Source organism: Fundulus heteroclitus, chromosome 10, assembly GCF_011125445.2.
Source record: "Fundulus heteroclitus isolate FHET01 chromosome 10, MU-UCD_Fhet_4.1, whole genome shotgun sequence".
NCBI classification, from domain to species: domain Eukaryota; kingdom Metazoa; phylum Chordata; class Actinopteri; order Cyprinodontiformes; family Fundulidae; genus Fundulus; species Fundulus heteroclitus.
In genome coordinates this window covers 722165-741518 of record NC_046370.1, presented here as the reverse complement: position 1 = coordinate 741518, position 19354 = coordinate 722165, and the positions used below count along the sequence as shown (strand labels likewise).

The 19354-nt window shown below is 40.3% G+C and overlaps 3 protein-coding genes across 5 annotated transcripts; 1 reads left to right on the top strand and 2 right to left on the bottom strand.

The window, feature by feature from the left end:
* On the bottom strand, nucleotides 1–2780 carry si:dkey-197c15.6 (putative nuclease HARBI1). Its single transcript, XM_012863084.3, has 2 exons — nucleotides 1929–2780; nucleotides 1–479 (listed from the first exon to the last, which is right to left on the bottom strand). Exons 1-2 carry the CDS (start codon nucleotides 2611–2613, stop codon nucleotides 49–51), a joined length of 1116 nt encoding a protein of 371 aa, XP_012718538.2. The 5' UTR covers nucleotides 2614–2780; the 3' UTR covers nucleotides 1–48.
* A 2041-nt stretch (nucleotides 2781–4821) lies between these two features.
* LOC105926719 (phosphatidylinositol glycan anchor biosynthesis, class P) lies at nucleotides 4822–8749 on the bottom strand. 2 transcript variants are annotated; one of them, XM_021316800.2, is made up of 5 exons: nucleotides 8668–8749; nucleotides 7691–7775; nucleotides 6100–6172; nucleotides 5881–5999; nucleotides 4822–5700 (listed from the first exon to the last, which is right to left on the bottom strand). In XM_021316800.2, the coding sequence occupies exons 2-5, from the start codon at nucleotides 7770–7772 to the stop codon at nucleotides 5585–5587; spliced, it is 390 nt and encodes a 129-aa protein (XP_021172475.2). In that variant the 5' UTR covers nucleotides 7773–7775; nucleotides 8668–8749; the 3' UTR covers nucleotides 4822–5584. The 2 variants fall into 2 exon arrangements, with proteins under 2 accessions (XP_021172475.2, XP_012718600.2); XM_012863146.3 differs by lacking the exon at nucleotides 8668–8749 and adding an exon at nucleotides 7909–8039 and having other exon boundaries at nucleotides 5279–5700.
* Nucleotides 7048–18832, top strand: rexo4 (REX4 homolog, 3'-5' exonuclease). 2 transcript variants are annotated; one of them, XM_036141720.1, is made up of 9 exons: nucleotides 7048–7068; nucleotides 8419–8619; nucleotides 8689–8999; nucleotides 10291–10434; nucleotides 14880–15073; nucleotides 15189–15277; nucleotides 17913–17987; nucleotides 18113–18187; nucleotides 18299–18832. In XM_036141720.1, exons 1-9 carry the CDS (start codon nucleotides 7063–7065, stop codon nucleotides 18419–18421), a joined length of 1218 nt encoding a protein of 405 aa, XP_035997613.1. In that variant the 5' UTR covers nucleotides 7048–7062; the 3' UTR covers nucleotides 18422–18832. The 2 variants fall into 2 exon arrangements, with proteins under 2 accessions (XP_035997613.1, XP_035997614.1); XM_036141721.1 differs by lacking the exon at nucleotides 7048–7068 and adding an exon at nucleotides 8251–8324.
* Nucleotides 18833–19354: the final 522 nt, after the last annotated feature.

Below are 19354 nucleotides of genomic sequence, written 5' to 3'. Positions count from 1 at the left end.
TTAAGTGTTTCCCTGTTCTCTTTACTTGCACAGCTGATAAAACAAATATTACACATCCTCCTTTAAATGATTGCTTCCCAAAGCGTCCCGACTGTTGGGAGGCACACAGAAGTTCCTGTCGATAAGTTCCTGTCGGGCTTGCAGCGCGGCCTGGCTGATCTCCGCCGGGGCTGAATACGGCTTGCCCGGATAGGGAAGTTCGTTGTTCCCGGCAGCGGGCGGAAGAGGAACGGAAAACTTCTGGGCGATGTTGTGCAGCACGCTGCACGCCTTGATAATGTTCGACTTCTTGTTCAGAGAGGCTTCTTCGACAAAGCCGAGCTGCAGCAGACACCTGAAGCGCCTCTTCATGGAGCACAGCATCCCGTGCATGACTTGGTGCATCTTGCCGTGGGCCTCGTTGAAGCGGGCCTCGCTCTGGTTCGCCGGCTCTGGCACGGGGGTCAACACGTGTCTGCTTAGATGGTAGCCTTTCCCACCTTCAGAGGGAACAAGGGCACGCGTCAGTTCGATGGTGTAAAACAAAATAGCAAAGAAATGTAACACAGTGAAGCTATTTGATCTAAGGACGACGTAGATGGAGGGGAATCTAAGCCGCTCTAGCTGCTTTGGCGGGGTTTGAGAGATGGATACAGAAATCACACGGAAGGACAATTTAGAGACCAATTAACCCACCAGTTGGATTTTTTGGGCTGTGGGAGGATACCGGAGTAGACAAAAAAGCATATCGATAAAATAGAGATATTGAATGATATCGATAATTATCAACAAATTGAAAACATACATTTTAAGTGCAGCCATTTTATGCTGTTGCTTAATGACTTATTTCTAGATTCAGAAAACTGAAACTCATTCAAACTCACTCTACCCCTTATTTAATCACCTTTTTTTTTTTTACCTAAACTGCAATTATTTAAAAAAAGAAAAAGAACACGTGCTTTCTGAACTCTTTGAAGGGGGCGGGGCTTAGTGACGGAGCGTTCCTGAGTCTGTTTGTGATTGGCTGGGAGGATGTAATGACTAATATTAACCTACATGGCTGGAATGCAAAAGGAAGGAAAGCTGTTATTCTATTGAACTTTTTATTGACCCTTTTTTCCTATCGATCAATATATATTGTTATTGAATTATCATCTAAAACAGGGGCCTGCAACCTTTACAGTCTAAAGAGACATTTTTCCTACAGTCCACTTGAATTAAACTCGTTCAGAGCAACAAATGTTACCTGGCCTTTTGAAAAAAGACAAGTTATAATTTTGGATAAAGATCTACTGTAGGAAATATGTTGTCATCGTTATTTTGAGGTTTAAAAAAAAGAGGATGGGCGGGATGTTGATATTTGTGGATAATGATGTAAAAAAAATCATATCGTTTCCAATAGAATGAAAAAAATATTGATTTAAAATTAATTATTACTGGCACTTTTAGCCTTATTCAGTTGTGAAAACTAAAAGCAATCATTCCATGAATAAACTGCTAAAACCTGCGTTTATTATCATTATTATTACATTTAAATACCATAATAAAGACATAATTTGTAGCCAAAGTTATTAAGAGCCACTGTGGAAGATCCAAAGAGCCACAGGTTGCAGACTCCTGGTCTAGGACTACTGGAAGAGTACCCGGGAAAACCCACACGTGCTCTGGGAGAACATGCAAACGTCATGCTGAAAGACCCCCAGGTCTGGGATTTGAACCCACAACCGTGGGCTTACTGAGAAGTTCAGGCATTGAGTGGTTTAAACTGGACCTAAAACTCTGATGGAGAGAAAACGGGACTTTCATGAGTCTCCCTAAAGTGATTTAATCTGCTTGTGTTAGTCTTGTTCTGCAGGTGAAGGTTCAGTCAGGTGTGCTGAACAGATTTATGACGTCACGCGTGCGTTTACCGACATTAACGCGTCTCGTGCATGCTTTCCACGCCTCACCGATTAACCAGAAGGCTCCGTGCAGGTCGTCCTCCACCTCCCTCCCTTTGAACGACGTGTCCCACAGCTCCTGCTCAAACGTGCTGCCCACGCAGCACTTTTCCACGCTCAGGATGTTGCCCTCGGAGTCGCATATGAACTGGCTGACCACCGAGGTGTAGCCCAGGCTGTTGATGAACGACTTGAAGGTCTCCTTGTCGTAGGGGGAGGCTCTGATCTTGAAGTGCGCGGGCGCCAGGACGCCCAGGACGCCGGGGATCCCGCAGCGCTCCTGCATCTTGGACGCGGTCCTGGTCCGGGCCTCGGCGGTCAGAGGGAAGGAGATGAAGACGTCGGACATCCCCGCGATGACGCCGGAGACCGTGCTGACCATGGCGGCGAGGTTGGCCGGCGCAGCCTTCACCTGCACGGCGGAGGTGAAGGTGCCGAGCGCGTAGTAGTTGAGCGCCGCCATGAGCATCACGTCCACGGGCGGCTGGCTCTTCTTGAAGGCGGCCGACTTGACGCGCATGCGGACGGCGTCCGTGATGAAGGCGATGCAGGGTCTGGAGAGGTGGAAGGTCTCAAACAAAGCCTCTTCGGTGAAGTCGTCGAAACAGCTCCGGGAGCCGCAGTCCTCCTCCGGCTCGCCGCCTGACAGCAACTCGTCCTGGACGGCGAGCCACACGGGCGCCGGGAAGGCCATCTGGTTCTAAAACCCCCAGACTGGGTAGCTGGCTGGATGTCTAACTAAAAGATAAATGAATGGAGTCAAAATAAACTAGTTAATATGCTCAGAGCTAAACAAAACAACACTCTTCTTCTAATAAGTCATTGAAAGCTCCAATAATGGCGCTATAGAGCCCCCTGGTGGTCACTTGGTAGTACTTCAACAATTCCTTTACTGCTCCACAACTACGGTGGCCGGGAAGTAGAAAACCAACGACGCAAAATCTGAAACAAATTTACATTTCAGAAAACAATTTGACAACGCCGTGACAAAAACGCAGACAGCGTTAAACACTATTTATAGTAATAAAAAAAACATGCTAATTTAACATAAATCTAATTGTTTGTTTTGTTATTGTAGTGAAATGAGCTATAAGCACACCCACATCAGGATTCTTTCTGTCCCAGATATCAATATGATGATGTATTAATCAATGTCATGTTGGCACAATGGAATGAAATAAAACACTATATTGCCAGAAGTCAGAATCAGCTTTACATCAGCAAGTTTGTGGGTAAAAACAAGGAATTTCACTTCAGATTCCAACTCTCGCATTGTGAAAAAAAAAAAACGGACAAGCAAGCAGAACAGCAAACTACAATCTATTACAAAAAATAAAAAAGAATCACAGAAAAGGTAAGAACAGGGGCATTATGTACAAAAGAGTGTTTTGGTTTGTTTTTCTTGAATCGCAAATAAACTTAAGTAATGTCCTATTCTTAAACCCTAATTCAAACTGTTGGTTCATCATTTGTTGCAACATCAGTTTATTCTTCTGTGAAGGCAGTCCACAATGTTCTGGAATGTTTATAGAAATTTTCACCATTTTTCCAGAAACACATTTGTAAGGGAGTAACGCGTTACTTAAGTAACAAATTACAGTAACACAATTCATTTCTCAGTAACTGGGTAATATAGCACACTACTTAAAGGTAAAATATATTAGTCGTTATGATGTCAGTAACATGAGTTACATGCACATTTACATGGTTTGCATAGATGTACAAATGAAAAAAATGAAAGGTTCCAAATCCGGTGGAATAAATCAAGTTCGATACCGTAGAAGAAGTTCTTCTATCACCTGAAGAACATTTCCAGGATTAAAGGACTGATGTCTCAGCAGGATCTGGAAAAACTAATCCATGCGTTTATATTTAGTAGAATTGATCACAGTAACGGTGTTTTCACAGATCTGCCTAAAAAGTGGATCAGAACACTGCAGCTGATCCAGAACGCTGCTGCCCGCGTTCTCACTAAGACTAAGAAAGTAGAGAACATGGACCTAGTCCTGAAGTCCTATATGCCATTTATTTACAACTTAGATAAAAACGAAAGTTAACTTATTCTGATGTTAGATCTTCCAAAAAATGATCAAAAAGTGGTCAAAAAAATCATTTGGATAGGTGAGCAAATACCTTTTTCAATCAAAACTTGATCAGCATTACATTAATATTCTGCTTAGTTTTGTTCTTGACAGCAACATTTTGTCTGGAGTTTCTGTAATGATCTTAACATGCTACTCCAGCACAGGTCAACCCATAATGTTCTGACATCACCTGATAGCTTTATAACAGCTTGGCTAAACTTTTTCAATAAACATGAGTCTGCTGACGGAAAGCCGTTACTTGGATGTTTACTGTCTGCTTTGATATAACTTGTTGGTCATTACGCTCACAAGATGTTTCAGTGTATTTCCATCTCTTTATGTGCAGACAAAACGTACAGAAAAATCTCTTGATTTGTAATTCTGGTGTGAAGGTCAATAGACTGACCTTTCTAACGGGTTGTCTGGGTTGCACAGCACGCTCACTCGAGATGACACTATCACTCTTTCACTATCAAAATCATTGTAATGGTTGAAAAATGATTTGCTTGTCCTGCATTAGTTTTTCAGGTTGTGCACATGAAAATAGACCTTTCTAAAAATAAAATAAAAAAATGGCTTTCTTGCTGTGAGCAAGCTTGAATTCACAGAGATCAGGTAAGAGATCCCGCTGCTGCAATGAAGATATGTTTATTTATATCTTCCATTTTTACCAGGAGTTCCAATAATTATATGGCTTTACTCACAACTTACCTTAAAAAACAAGAATAATGTATAATACAAAACCCAACTCACTCCACACCTAGGCAAACTATATTTTTTCATTATGTGATCAAGAAAAAATACTTTCACTGTTAACATTGAATCACAATGTATTTATTGAAGACAGTAAATCATAAAAACACAGTCAAATATAACAAAAGACCAGAACACACAGATAACGATGTTCCGCAAGATTCCCTAATCATATGCAGCAGGTGGGTTTTTTGGATTGGCTATAAACCATAATGACTTTCAGTTAAAGTTTCCTAAATAAATTGTCCCAAAACAATTAAAAGTTAACATGAACTAAGAATGGCCTTTATTCATTCTGCACAAACATAACAGCTATCCTCCTTTAAAAGAAATCTATACGTGTAACTTTTAGGGACAGGGTTCCTAATATAATATGCATTAGCATTGATACTCTAGATGTTTATGACCGTCCCAATTATGATTTATATAATAGATTTTACAAACTGATTATTTATAAAGTTATTTGTTGCCCTGTGTTAACATCTCTAACGTGAATTGATGCATTTCACAAGAAGCATGAAGAAGGCTTTGAAAAATTGCATTTATTCCAGATTTACAGCCATAACTTGGACCGTTATACAAAAACAAGAGTTACTACACAAATCTCTGAATTCAAGGTACAAGTTGGCCTATAAAGGAAGAAAAATAAATTAAACCACAGGTTTTTATATCATGATAAAAATATAAGAGTTGTGAACTGAGAGCCAGGAAAAAAACTAATCTCTACAAAAAAAAACGGCCAAATGATTTTTTTTCTAATAAACTTAAAATAAACAGCAGTAACACAGTCAACCTTAACCTGCCCACAGCTCACTAGGTCTGTGTTCGTCACGTCTCAGAAGATAAATAGAACATTTTGTTCACTTCGCTGATGGACACATCCTTCAGTCGGGGTATTCCACCCTTCCGGTAGCAGTCTGACTTCTGACCTTGTGCAAACATGTCTGTGACAGAAAGATGAAGTTTAGCTATATCTGGATGAGAAAATGTTGTGCTTGGAGAGATCTCAGACCTCCTGTTATAAAATGTATAATTTATATTCTACATAAAGAGTTTTCTTATAGTCTCATCTAACGTTTTAAAAAGCAAGCCTAACTAAAGTCCAGAGGAGGCTAAACCCTCACCTGTGATGTTGTCCACAGAATCCAGCGGAGCCGTGTTGCTAAAGTTAATACCAAACAACACGACCACAAAGACCATTAATGCAACCAGGAGGTAGATTGGCATTGCAAGAGCCCAATACCTAAAGAAGAAAAAAACATTTCAGGATCACAGAAATATTAGCATTTACAGGAAAAAGAAGAGAGCTGCTGACATCCATCATGATATAAGATGTAACTTACTTCTGAGGCCAGTAAGTCAGCCCTACTGAATGAAGCCATTCCTCTGGTATATACGCCCACAGGCAGTACAAAACTATGGAGAGAAGACAGTAATGTTATAAACTTAATGTTGTTGTATTATTCCTGTGTATATGTTCTCAATACTGCTGTTATAAAGCCTTTTTAAAGCAGCCTAGTCACGTATTTTGACCCTAAAAAGAAAACATATATTCATCTTCAAATCAAACAATATGCACCAAGCATTTGTCCGGATAGTTTTTCCTTAGTCCTTGTTTAACCTCAAAAGACCTTTGCACCGGGCACCATCAGCCGAAATAAACAATGTTGAGCCATCTGCCGCCTGTGCTGCTGAAAGCAAAATGGTGACAACCGCCGCCACTACTGTAAGAGCCAGCAGACAGTCCTGCAATGCCTCACAGTAACAGCTCGTCATGGTTGAAGACCCACCAGATCTGGTTTATTTTATAATTCTTTTCAGAGGGGGGAGAAGGTTCAGATTTAACAGCCACCACGATGCTTTGATCCATCTATATTATGAGATTAAGCAAACCTTTCGGCAATGGCATGTATTGATGTGCTATCCTGGTGGAGCTGAACTGCCTGGGTCCAGGTACCATCGCTACAAAACTACAGAAAACTGGGATGGGAAAATGTCAGTGGCCTCCACCTGCAGAACCATTCCTGATTTTAGGGTTGTCTCTTCGCCCCTTTAGTGCACCTGTGTATGTTTTAGCCACTAGGGGGCACTAGACTTTCAGGGTTAACGCAGCTGGAGGCCACAGGCAACTGTCGCAAAATTAAACTGTCTCAGTGTTTTGGAGTCTGATAACAGATCATTTGGACCAGTCATTGAGTTACTTGTAAAGACAGAGGCCACATTCACCCCTCTGGATTATACAGGGACAACAAGCTCAGTCCTCTGAATATGGAAGGCTGCAGGAGCTTTAACAGAGAAGAGCTGACATGCAGGTTTGTGAACACTATATTAACTGTATTTTGTAATTATAACCATTATCATGACTAATTTTGAGTCAAGGATGAGAAAAGTAGAAGGATATAAGTTTAGCTCTCGTGATTAAGGGGAGCTCAGACTGCTGTAAAGCAGGGTCTCTAGGCCACATGACCCATTCAGACCCATGCACCTATCAAGTTACATAAGCGAGTTTTTGAGAAGGGTAGCCAGCAAGGAGCATCCATACTCACCAAATGCTGTATATTGACCTGGAAAATTATTAAATAGATCTCCAAATTAAGCTAATATTGGGTCAAAACTTAAACAGTGCTTCTTTAATTTAATTAACAACAAAAACAGAAAACACTGATTAACAACCACCTTTTACTACTGAACTGACCCGATCAATATTTCACAAGTTTAACTGACATCACACTGTGTTCCCTTCATTTCTGAGCACTGAGTATATACCCCCATAATTTGAACATTTTACAGAATTAATACAAATATATTGTTATAGTTTTTACTCTCCACGAGCCCACAGACTGGATAACTTATATTGTTGTTTTTTTTTATTATTATTCTGGTTGCTAATAAAATCCTGAAGAGGAGACAGGAGAGCAGGAGAGGCTGACTTACAGAAACCAAACTGTGAGCCCAGGAAGAGCACAAAGCCGTAGATGGCTCTCTCAGGCAGGGGAGACGGAGAGTTTTCCACCATGACCTGAATATAAAACAGAAACACCAGAAACAGAAAGTAAAATGGAGCTAAATCAAGCAGACAGGTATGATCCTGCTGTATCAACAAGCTAAACTGTAAACAGTATTAAAATACTCCCCCCAAAAAAACTTTTTACCTGAGCTAAATAATTGTCGAGGTATCGTTGATAAATATACCGCTAATTATTTTAAATAACATACAAATATAACCTGTGGTTTAATGACAGAATAAAACAACGAACACTTTCCCCGACAGCCTCCTCTACGTCAGTCCATCTGACATATCAGATCGGCTCGAAACGTTTTTCAGAACACGGGTTCTGGCTTTGGAATTACACACAAAAAAGGCAAAACCCATCAAATATCCATCATTAGAGGCATAATAGTATTAAAATATGTTTGTTTGCTTTTTATGTATGTAAAAAAGTAAAAGTTTATTAGGGATCCCCGCTTTAAGATGTCGACATGTTGTTTTGTCGGACCCATTTTGCTGTCGCACACGATAGAAACACAAAATGCAGCATGGCTTCAGAAAGCCCACGGGTGAGCAGATGTACGTGCTGTTCAAGAAAACGTTAGGAGGCTTTCTTAAATTTTAATTGATAAAAAAAAAACTCACTTCCGAAACGTTACGCGATACTTTTTAGAGCACAATGTCCAAGGCTAAGGAGAAGAAGGCGCACTCCGACGCCAAAGCCACCGCTAAAGATAAGAGGAAGAAGTTCTGGATAAAACACAACGTGAAGAAGAAGTTTGTGAAGACAGCGGCTCCACAGAAGCACCAGGAGAAAGCTGCGCCTCCACAAGAGCCCCAGCAGATCTCTGCCAACTGGAAGTCCTTACAGCAGGTTGGTCGCTGCAGCGGAGGAACAAGTGTTTGCTGGACAGATACTAACCCTTCCCCAACTTCTCCACAGATCCTAAAGAGCAGCCAGCCGGAGAAAAGGCACCAGAACGGCCTCGTCACCAAGGAAAACCAAGAAAATGCTGTTAAAGTTGGTTCTACGAACAGTTCTGCTCCGAGCCAGGGGGACTCAGGCAGGACGGGCCAGCAGAAAAAAGTCCCTGCTGGAGGGAAGCCGAAGCTCCCCGCAGCATCAGAGTCCCAGAAGGCTGCTGCTCCAAAAAGGAAAAGGGACAAAGAAACAGCAACCAGTGAGCAGGCAGCCAAGATAAAGAAGAAGAAATCCAGCAACGTCTCTTTGGTTGAAGAGAGGAAACCTACAGAGTATGTATAACCTACAGAGTATGTATAACCTACAGAACCTACAGAGTATGTATGACCTACATAACCTACTGAGTGTGTATAACCTAAAGTAACACCTGCATTCAGGTACCAGGGTCCAGCATTAATGAGCTCATCTGTACCTCAAGAACCAGAAATGGCAGAAAAATAACTTCTCAGTGAAACATTGTGTAGATCAGGGGTTTCCGTAATGGGGGTTGTGAGGTCTGAGAATATCCTAGTTTCAATTAGGGCTGCACAATTAATCGCATTTGCAATATAATCACAATTATAATTAACACAATTTCCAAATCACAGAGATCTGCAATTTTTATCTATGTAACAATTAACAGATCAGACGTCCTTTAGGTGTCGGGAATTATGTTTAAAGGGGGTTTGCTCCACATGGAAGGGAAGAGAGTTGCAGCTGTGAGATAATCAAATGTTATTACTTGTTTTAGAGTTTATATAATCATAGTTTTTACCAGAAACTTTTAGAAATCTCACCATAGCATTAAGTTCTGGTCAATCCCTTTAATAAATAGACTTGCTTGTTGGTTGTACTTTATGTTCAACAAGGATAGATGTTCAAATCAATTAAAAGCTATTCTCTTGAATAATATTGTGATTAATAAAAACATTAAAAGTTCTTGTTTAAAATAGTCCTTGTTTACAAACATCTTCATCTAGAGGCCATTTTTGTTGCTTGTGGTTAATGCAGAGAAAAGTCAAAATTAAATTGCAATTTTGGTTGAAATATATCGTAGGTAGAAGGCAATCATTTCTGCTCCGAGTTGAGACGCAGTGGCTCTTTTAGCACCTGATCTGCACAGCGATGAAACAGATTGATTTGTTGTTTGTATATGTTTGAGAAGACATAATGAATTAAACTGGGAAAAAAAAAATCGCATTAAATCGCAATATTAAGATAAAAAAATCGCAATTAGATTCTTTTCCATAATCGTTCAGCCCTAATAAGAATTAATTAAAACTGTAAAGGTAAGCTCATATTTCTGAATTCTGGATACCTGTGAGTGAATCCTAAAATTCAGATAAGACGTCTGGTTCTAATCGGACTCTGTTAAAGTTTTTATCCATGAAACAGTTTGAATAGCAGGAAACTCAGAGGCCTTTCTTCTTCATCTTGTGTTTTATAGATTATGTCTTTGCTTCCATGAGGTCAAACAGGTTTATTTTGGGCGATAACTCCCAGCATCCTCACAGCGATCTCAGATTGCAGCGTTGCTACCAGTGTAAGAACGACCTTAGTAACTTCTGCTTTATTCCTCCTTAGGGCGGATTTCTGGTTCGATGATGTCGACCCCGATGACATTGAGGAAACCATGGGAGCGGAGGCAGCAGAGATCATGAGGAAGAAACACGGCATCCGCAGCAAAGACACGGAGAGCTCGTTGGTGAAGGAGAAGGCGTTTGACGGGTGAGTAACAGTACCGCAGCGATCTTGTTAAAAACAGCAAATCGTATTACCTGCATAACATGTAGTATGTTAGATTGAATTAATACAAATTTAGACATATTTTATGCATGTGACTGACCTGTAAAAAGTGATTAACGGGAAACTGTGACTGTTTTAAATGAAACTTCACGACCAAAATGTATTTAAAGTTATGATGGCTTGAAAAATGTTTTTAACTCCTTATACTTATTGCCCTTTGTTTTAGGTTTTTTTTGTGCATTTGTTTATTCTATAAAATTATTATTATCATAATTATTAAAGTTTAGATGCTGTGGGTCTTTTAGCAACTAATCCTCACAGTGATTAAACAGATTGATTTGTTGTTTGGATATGTTTAAAAAGGCATGATAAATTAAACTGGGAAAAAAATCGCATTAAATCACAATATTAGGATAAAAAAATCGCAATTAGATTATTTTCCAAAATCATTCAGCTCTAATTATTATTAGTAATATAGTATAAAGTCATGTTGAAATAGTGAAGAGCAGATGTTTTCTCTTCTTCTGTTTTACTGTAATTTGATTAAAATGAAGACTTAATTTGACCAGTGAATACAGAATGTTAAGACGTTTGGTGGTTTGTTAAATAATTTTTGTTACTTTAGGGATGTTATAATATCACGTATTCATATTTGAGACAGTGTTGCTTCTGCTGGCGGCTGCGGGTACAGCGCCCTCTACTGGCTGACCTGTGAATACAAAGAGAGTCGGTTTTATTACCAAGTTGCCTCATGCAAGATATTTGACTTCAGTTCCACTTTGGTCTCATTGAAGACAATTTAGTGCAATATTCAGAAGGATAAATAGAAATATTTAGTTTGAGATATTAATAAATTCATTTGTAACAAAAGAGGAAGACATGGTTGGACTGGTGCAAATAAGCAATATGTTTATCTGGATGTTGAGTTTTAATCAGACTGACGGCCTGGAGGAGGAAACTGTCTCCAAAGGCAGCTGGTTTTTCTAAACAGTGCTCTGTAGCGCCACCTGAAGGTAAAAGTATAGAAATTTTGCATCCAGTATGTGTGGGGTCTGCTATTTTCCTGACCCCAGACCTGTAGAAGTCCTGGATAGAGGGAAGGTAAGCCCGGATGAGCCTCTCCGTAGACCTGGTAGTTAGTTGTAATTTGGAGCGTTCCTGTTTTGTGGACGAGCAGAAACATGCGGTGATGGAGGAGCGCAGCACAAAGTGAATGATGTCGGGGTAGAAGATGACCTGCAGCTCCTGTGGAAGGTTGTTCTTCTGGAGTTGCTGCAGGAAGTCCAGTTTCTGCTGGGCCTTCCTCTGCAAAGTGTCTGTGTGTGAGGACCAGGGGTGTCGTTTATAAAGCTTACGTACACATAGAATGGGGCCTGAAAGCTAAAGTTGGGATCCGTTAAAAAGTAAACGGTAGAATGTGCGGTCCTCGGGTCAACTCTGAGCCAGGGGTACGCTCGTTTAGGAGACGCAGATGGTAAAGTGTGAATCGCAGCCAAACATAATTCCTCTCAATATCAGACTGTAATCATAGATCGAGTTTATTAATAAGATAGCAGAACCGCAGTGTTATATAATGTCAGCCATAACATTACATAAGGACCTTTAAAATAAATAAAAGAATCCCCATAATCAATCTTAAATAAAAGTTTACCCAAGCTTTTATTGTGGTTTTCCACCATCACATCTAGGGCTGTGCATAAAAATCGATATAAAAATTAATATCAATATTTTTAAAAACGATTTAATATCGATATTCTGGCTTTCAATATCAATATACCTCCCAACCTCTAGGGGGCGTTATTACAGCGCAACCATTACAGTTCACAGCGAAGGAGAGCAAGTGAGACGAATTTGTGGAACGGCTGACAGGATTTTAGAAGCTCCTTTGTCCCTAAAATCAGATGTTTGGGCACATTTTTGGTTTCTGTGACACGTTAAATGCATTGAAGCAAATGCACTTTATTTTCCTGTTAATATGTCTGTGATCAATAAATAGAACATAAACATAATGTTTGGCTGATTTTGGTGATTGAATCACTGAGCATTAATTCAAAGTAATAAATATCGATATTGGAATCAAAGCAAGCTGAGCCATGTATCGAGAATCGTATCGTATCGTGAGCTGTGTATCGAGAATCGTATCGAATCGGCTCATCCTAGATGATACCCAGCCCTAATCACATCCCTCTCCCCCGTGATCACCAGGGCGACGTCTTCCACAGATTATTGTGACAGATTATTGTGACAGCAATGCTTTAATTGCTGTAAATGGTCAAACACACTCAGTAGAGGCACTGGCGCTGCCGGGCCTTGCAGATGAGAGAATTAGGAGGGAACAAAGGATCAAATGATGATTACTGGCCGATACGCCACTTTAGACTCCGAGCGTTGCATTCTGCAGCGAACAGTGGCTACAACCACTCCGAGCCTCAGAGGATGTAATCGGACGTTTAAAACAACAATCAGGCTAACTTTCTAACAAGTTTCTTTAATTTAGACCACATCTGCGCTTTTACATTTAATGAACTGCTGCTCTGTGAAATTTGGTTGTCATTTCACCTTGGAAAAAAATTAAAGGATCAGCTGACTCATTTAAATACACATTAGCATTCAGGAGGCGCTTTCCGTTGACTATTTATGTGAATCTGGGCGTGTAGAGGGCAGAACATGAGGTGTGACCAGGTGAACAAACATTCAGGTCCAGCTGTGATCTGTAAAGGAATGCTCATGGATTTATAAATCAGATTTTCTTTTTTGCTGTACGCCATATTTGTTTTATTATGGCTTTTAGGTAATGTTTTATAAATGAGAGCCCAGGTCAGGTCCTGAGAAAGGTAGTTCTTAGCAACTGGAAGGTTTCCACATTAGATACAGTGTTGTTGAAGAAGGATTTTAGCCACTGTTTAAATGCTTTTAAAATTGTCTTTAGTTTTTATTTTTATTTAGTTTTGACTTCTAATTGTCAGTTCTATTTTAGTTTTCATTAGTTTTTAGTACTTTTTTTTGCTAGTTTAGATTTATTTATTTTTTTATATAAAAGGCTTAGTTTCAGTTTAGTTTTTATTAGTTTCAGTTATGGTTTTAGTCTTTTGTTTAATCAACTTACATACCAGGGGAAAGACTGCCAAAAATAAATAGATATAGGTGCGTGTAACAAAACCCCAGAAAACAATCATAGATTTTGCCTAATGCTGTACAGCGGGAAAAAAACAAAAAACAAAAACTGAGAATAGACTTCATGTTAATGCGAAACACAAAGAAAAGGTTGTAGACCGGCCCGCTGCAGTCCACAGCTGCCTCCCACTGAGGACGTGTTGCACATTATGAAGTGCAGAACACGACAACGGAGACCCGGGACTGCTCAGCAACTGAAGTGTTCCTTCAAGCAGTGATGGCAACGGTTTCCAGGTACAAAGCTTCAGCAGCTCCTCACTTCCCCTCAGTGTTAAAGGACAGGTGATGTAAACCTGCTCCTCTCCCAGCTTTTTAGCAACGGGTTGCAGGCATTGCAACATTTCCAAAAATAAAACATAAAAAAAAACCCACAATACTTTTATCAATTTAAACACTAAATGTTGCCTTTGGTATGTGGAGCTGAATATAGTTTCTGCAAATCATTGCATTGTGTTTTTTTTTGCACCAGGACTACAGTAGGTGCAAAAGATGGGCCGATGGTTCTTTTGCTGTTTTTGCTCCTAAGTTGTGGAACGCTTTGCCATCAGAGCTGTGATGCATCACTGAGCGAGGAGTCTTTAAATAACAGCTAAAACATGTTCAGACAGGAATTTCACTCCTACCTGTTCAAATGTGGTCAACCTTTTTTATATATATATACCTCTTAAAACTGTTTAAAATGTGCTGTTATGCACTTTTTTTTAGTTTTTATGTCTTTTTATTCTGTTATTTTCCTATTATATTTTATCTCAGCATTTTTTGTTTGTATTTTAGGTTGTAAAGCACTTTGTGCACCATATGGATTGTTGAAAGGGGCTATATAAATAAACTTTAATTGATTTTATTTCCGATTTACACAACTTCTTTTGATCTGGGGCTGTGGTCTGGGTAGCAGAAAATCTAATATATAAAACTTTATTCGCCGTCTTCGCTGCTCTTTTCCTCCATTGCTGCTTTTGTTTGAACATTCGTCTTCGACCGCGTCCCTCAACAACCCCCGGGTCATCTAAAGTCCCGCCCCAGACAAAGACCTTTTATCCAGGGGACCGTGGACCCGGGAAGTTGAAATTATTCTGGTAAAATTGTGTCGTAATCCGTGCCGACGGAAAAAGGGGCCACTGTTTTTTTAGAAACAGAAGTTAAAACTACCAGGAATTGAGCGTTTGGTCATAACGTTGTGGCTGATCTAAATAAAGCTTGTAGATGTCCCACATCAGTACATTTGGACCAACATGAATCTCGTGTGTTGTTAGCCTCACCAGAGTCGTGGCCATCGACTGTGAGATGGTGGGAGTCGGTCCCGGTGGTGAGGACAGCATCCTGGCCCGGGTGTCCCTGGTCAACATGTTCGGGAAGTGCATCTACGACAAATACGTGAAAGCCACCGAGGAAGTGACGGACTACAGGACGGCCGTCAGCGGGATCCGGCCGGAGGACATCAAGGACGGTGAGTGGGTAACTGAGCGGAAAGTGTTACGCCTGCAGGAGATTTAAATGTCTGGGGTTTTATTCTGTCTGCGGTAACTTAACTTTATTTGTTGCCTCGGCTCGTCTCGCTTCAGGAGAGGATATTCGGACTGTGCAGAAGGAGGTCGGTGACATCCTGCAGGGGAGAATAGTGGTTGGACACGCCATCCACAATGACTTAAAGGTACAGTGTTATGCTGAAGTATTATATTATGTTGTTGTGTACTTCTTGAACGGCCATTCGTGGCCCCTGTACTCATTTTGGGTGCCCCCCCCCCCCCCCCAACTGCATTTCAAGAAGGATTTGGTCCACCAGCACAGGTGGCTGATGAAAATGGAAGTTTTTAGTGTTTAATTAGGGCAAAATTAAACAAAACAAATTAAACAAAATTAAACTCCTACAATTGAAAATGTTAAGTACAACACAAAGTATTCATCTTTTAATAACACACTTTTTTGACATTCTCTTTAATTTCTTAGTAACATCTATCCAATGACATTTAGTTACTCAAATGCAGACTTTGGTGCATTAAGATCTGCTTTGAATTCAAATATTAAAACTGGCTAATTGCTACAAGTGTTTTCAAAGAACAACTGACCTAAATACTGTTCTTGTATTGCTAAACCAAAAAGAGTAAAGTTTATTATTGTTAAAGAGTCAAATTAATTAATTCAAAATAATTTGCAAACTGGATGAATACAACAAATGACCAAAACCTCTTTTTTAAATTTTACAATAATTTACACATTCATTTGCTACAAAAATCTAAGTATTTATTTAAAATTATCATGTTTTTAGCTCCTTCCATCTTCACATTAATCCCTACCAGCTTAACGTTTCCCTGCTAAAGCAAAGCATCCCCACAGCATGATGCTGCCACCACCATGTGATGCTGTGTTAATTTTGCATGTAGGCTGCGGTCTGACCTCAGCAGAGCACCTTCTACTACGTTTTTGCTGTGATTTCCTACTTGGTATCATGGTTTTCTTTCATCTAGTTTTGCCGCGCTTTCTTAAAAGTCAGACTTTTACAGTAGAGCTCTGATAGTTTTGCTGTCAGGGGATTCTCCCACCTGAGCGGTGGATCTCTGCACCTCCTCCAGAGTGGCTGCTTCTCTGATCAGTGCTCTCCTTGTCCCGCCAGTCAGTTCAGGTGGACGTCCAGGTGTTGGTAGGTCTGCAGGAGGGCCGGCCAGTTTATCAAGATTTAAAAAATTGTTTATTTTAAAAAGAGATTTAGAATGAGACGATATCATCATTTATATCATGATGGTCTATGTTACGTTATAATCTACTTTTAATGTATTCCGGTAGGTTACATTTCAGCTGTTTCTCATATTTATCTATAGCATTTTGTCAGAAAATGAGCCTGTGACACATTAGGGATGAAGCTTTGATTCAGAGATGCATTTTTTATATTCACTTTATGAAAAGAAAAACTTAAGATAAATATCTTATGACGGCATTCAGCCTATAATATTGAGATATTATATTTGGTCCATATCGTGCAGCCACTGTCTGCAGGAGGTCCATCCTCTCCAGATGATGATCAGAGCTCATGGATGTTGTTGTAGAACCTGACCTGCTGTTAACCGGACCAGAACTTCTTCCCTTACCCATCTGCTGGGTTCCTGGGTCTCCATGATGCTGGTTGTTGTCCAACAAACCTCTGAGGCCAGAAACAGAACAGCTGAATTTATACTGACATTAAGTGGCACACTGGTGCTTGGCTGCTATAGATTTGATTTATTTAGGGGTATCAGAGGAAACTTTGCTGAATACAAATGCAGGGCATGCTTGGCAGATATTTTATTTAAAATTCAAAAACCCCTGGATTTTGGTCCATGGCAGGGGTGTCACGCTGCCGCGCCCTTTGAACGCGTCCCAGGACCAGCACACCTGAATGGATTGACTGCAGATCCTCGTCATAAACTCAAGTTCTTCGGAGTCCAGCTAATGAGCTACAGTGGGACAAAAAAGTATTCAGTCAGCCACTGATTGTGCACGTTGTCCTACTTAGAAAAGATGAGGGAGGTCTGTAATCTTCATCATAGGTTCACGTCAACTATATGAGCGACAAAGAGGGGGAAAGAAGTCCAGGAAATCACGTTGTAGGGTTTTTAAAGAATGTAATTGGAAATGATGGTGGAAAATAAGCATTCTGTCAAAAACAAAAGTTAAACTCAACACTTTCTAGCATAATCCTTGTTTGACAGAGGTCAGACGTTTCCTGTAAGTCTCCAGCAGCTTTGCACACACTGTAGCGCCGATCCTTCAGCGGCTCTTTGGTCTTGGCTGTGGTTGAGTTTGGAGTCTGACTGCTTGAGGCTGTGGACAGGTGTCGTTTATACAGATAACGAGTTCAACAGGTGCCATTAATACAGCTAACGAGTGGAGGACAGAAGAGCTTCATAAAGAAGAAGTTACAGGTCTGTGAGGCCCAGGACATCTTGCTTGAATGTGGGTGACCAAATATTTATTTTCCACCATAATTTAAAAATAGATTCTTAATAAAATCCTACAATATTATTTCCTGGATTTATTTTTTGTCTCACTTTGTCTCATAGTTGAAGCGTACCTATGATGAAAATTACAGACCTCTCTCATGTTTCTAAGTAGGAGAACTGACTAAATACCTTTTTGCCCCACTGTAATTATGTCATTCAGATGAGCTGACGTCAGAGATGTTGAGACATTGTGGTCCTCAAGTTTGTGGTTCCAATGTGACAATATGGGATGTGAATACTTTTGTAAGGCTCTGTATCTTATCTAACAACAACAGCTTTAAACAATATGCTAACCTCAGAAAATGGTTTCAGATTCTGCTCTTGGATCATCCAAAGAAGATGATCAGGGACACCCAGAAGTATAAACCCTTCAGGAGGATTGCCAAGGTAACATAAAGACACAAAGCAATGACTCTGTGCATTTAAAGGTCGTCTGAAGTCAAAAGCACTGCAATGTCGTCAAAACAAGTCGTCAGGTTTGAGTTATAGTGACATGATCGTCCGTTCTTTAGAGCGGTCGTCCCTCGCTGAAAGTCCTCTGCAAAGAAGTCCTCAACGTGAAGGTCCAGCAGGGCGAACACTCATCTGTAAGTAATCAGCAAGGAAAGCTTTCACTGGCTTTCTGTCAGTAATAGCAGCTGATTAAAAGCTAAAGTTGCCGTTGCCAGACACTTAAGAGCACTTCCTGTGTTTTGCAGGTCCAAGATGCGCAGGCCACCATGAGGCTGTACACTCTGGTGAAAAAACAGTGGGAATCCGAGATTAAAGCCGGGAAGAAAAACAAAGATTCAAAGGAGAAGAAGAAGAGGAAGCCGAGGTAAGAATGAGGCCAGGAAGCCCGTGGGACCGGGAGTTCCCCACCAGCGTGGAAGAGGACAGAACATCTCCTGTTCAGAGGACAGAACTCAGTCTGGACTTGCTTCCATGAGGAAAACAGACCACCAGGGGTCTTTTAAAAGGAACATTTGGGTGTGCCTTATGTAAAATACGTGAGAAGCAAAGACTATTGATGGCTGTAATGTGTTTTAAAAAAATACGTTTAAGTTTACTGAATCCATTGGAGGTTATTATGTTCCAGAACAACATCTGTTGGTTTAGGAGATGTTTTTTTGTTCTCCAGCTGTGAGTCCGACATGTCTCTGAACCGTTAACCCTTTAACCTCGCTGGACCATAATGGTCATGGTTAAATCTGTCCTGCAGGTCATGTATAAAGGTTTGCTTTTAAATCAGCTCTAAAATGTCTCAGATGTCTTTAATCCCTCCTTTCTTTCAGCATCCTCCACCATTGTTGACATCTTTGGTAATGTTTTGTCTAAAAGCCTAAACACAGCTTATAGACACAGACCTGGTGACACCATTGAGGATTTGTTTCCCACCATAATGCCATCCTGCTCCCTCTGGTTGGTTGTGACATGAACTTTGGGCCTTTTCCAGCTTCTTTCTCTGCAGTTTCCAGTTTTAAACTTTTTACGTGTTGCTCTGTAAATGTGGCCATGGTTCAGCAAAGAGCCATTTTCTTGTGCTTGTTTTCCGGACTAATGAAGATTGATACATCAGCCTTTATTGAGTGACATCTTCTCCTGTCTTTACTATTTTAAATAGTGCCTTGGAGACGTGAGTTTCACATTGTCATTTGTGTTTTTAGGCTTTTTACACGTTTTCATTTGAGGTAGCATTGGTTGGCTGGCCCTGTACCTTGTATGCAACATATTTCCCATTTCAACAGGCAATATTATATTTTAGAATATTATAC

Excerpts from the sequence above, each read along its gene's own strand:
- LOC105926719 (XM_021316800.2), bottom strand. The coding sequence starts at position 7,772 with ATGGTGGAAAACTCTCCGTCTCCCCTGCCTGAGAGAGCCATCTACGGC. Across the intron at positions 6,173-7,690 it reads GGGCTCACAGTTTGGTTTCT|TTTTGTACTGCCTGTGGGCG; the intron begins GTAAGTCAGCCT and ends TTCTCTCCATAG. Across the intron at positions 5,701-5,880 it reads TTCTGTGGACAACATCACAG|ACATGTTTGCACAAGGTCAG; the intron begins GTGAGGGTTTAG and ends TTTCTGTCACAG.
- rexo4 (XM_036141720.1), top strand. Across the intron at positions 15,278-17,912 it reads CCATCCACAATGACTTAAAG|ATTCTGCTCTTGGATCATCC; the intron begins GTACAGTGTTAT and ends AAATGGTTTCAG. Across the intron at positions 17,988-18,112 it reads CCTTCAGGAGGATTGCCAAG|AGCGGTCGTCCCTCGCTGAA; the intron begins GTAACATAAAGA and ends TCCGTTCTTTAG.
- si:dkey-197c15.6 (XM_012863084.3), bottom strand. The coding sequence starts at position 2,613 with ATGGCCTTCCCGGCGCCCGTGTGGCTCGCCGTCCAGGACGAGTTGCTG. Across the intron at positions 480-1,928 it reads CGGAGCCTTCTGGTTAATCG|GTGGGAAAGGCTACCATCTA; the intron begins GTGAGGCGTGGA and ends TTCCCTCTGAAG.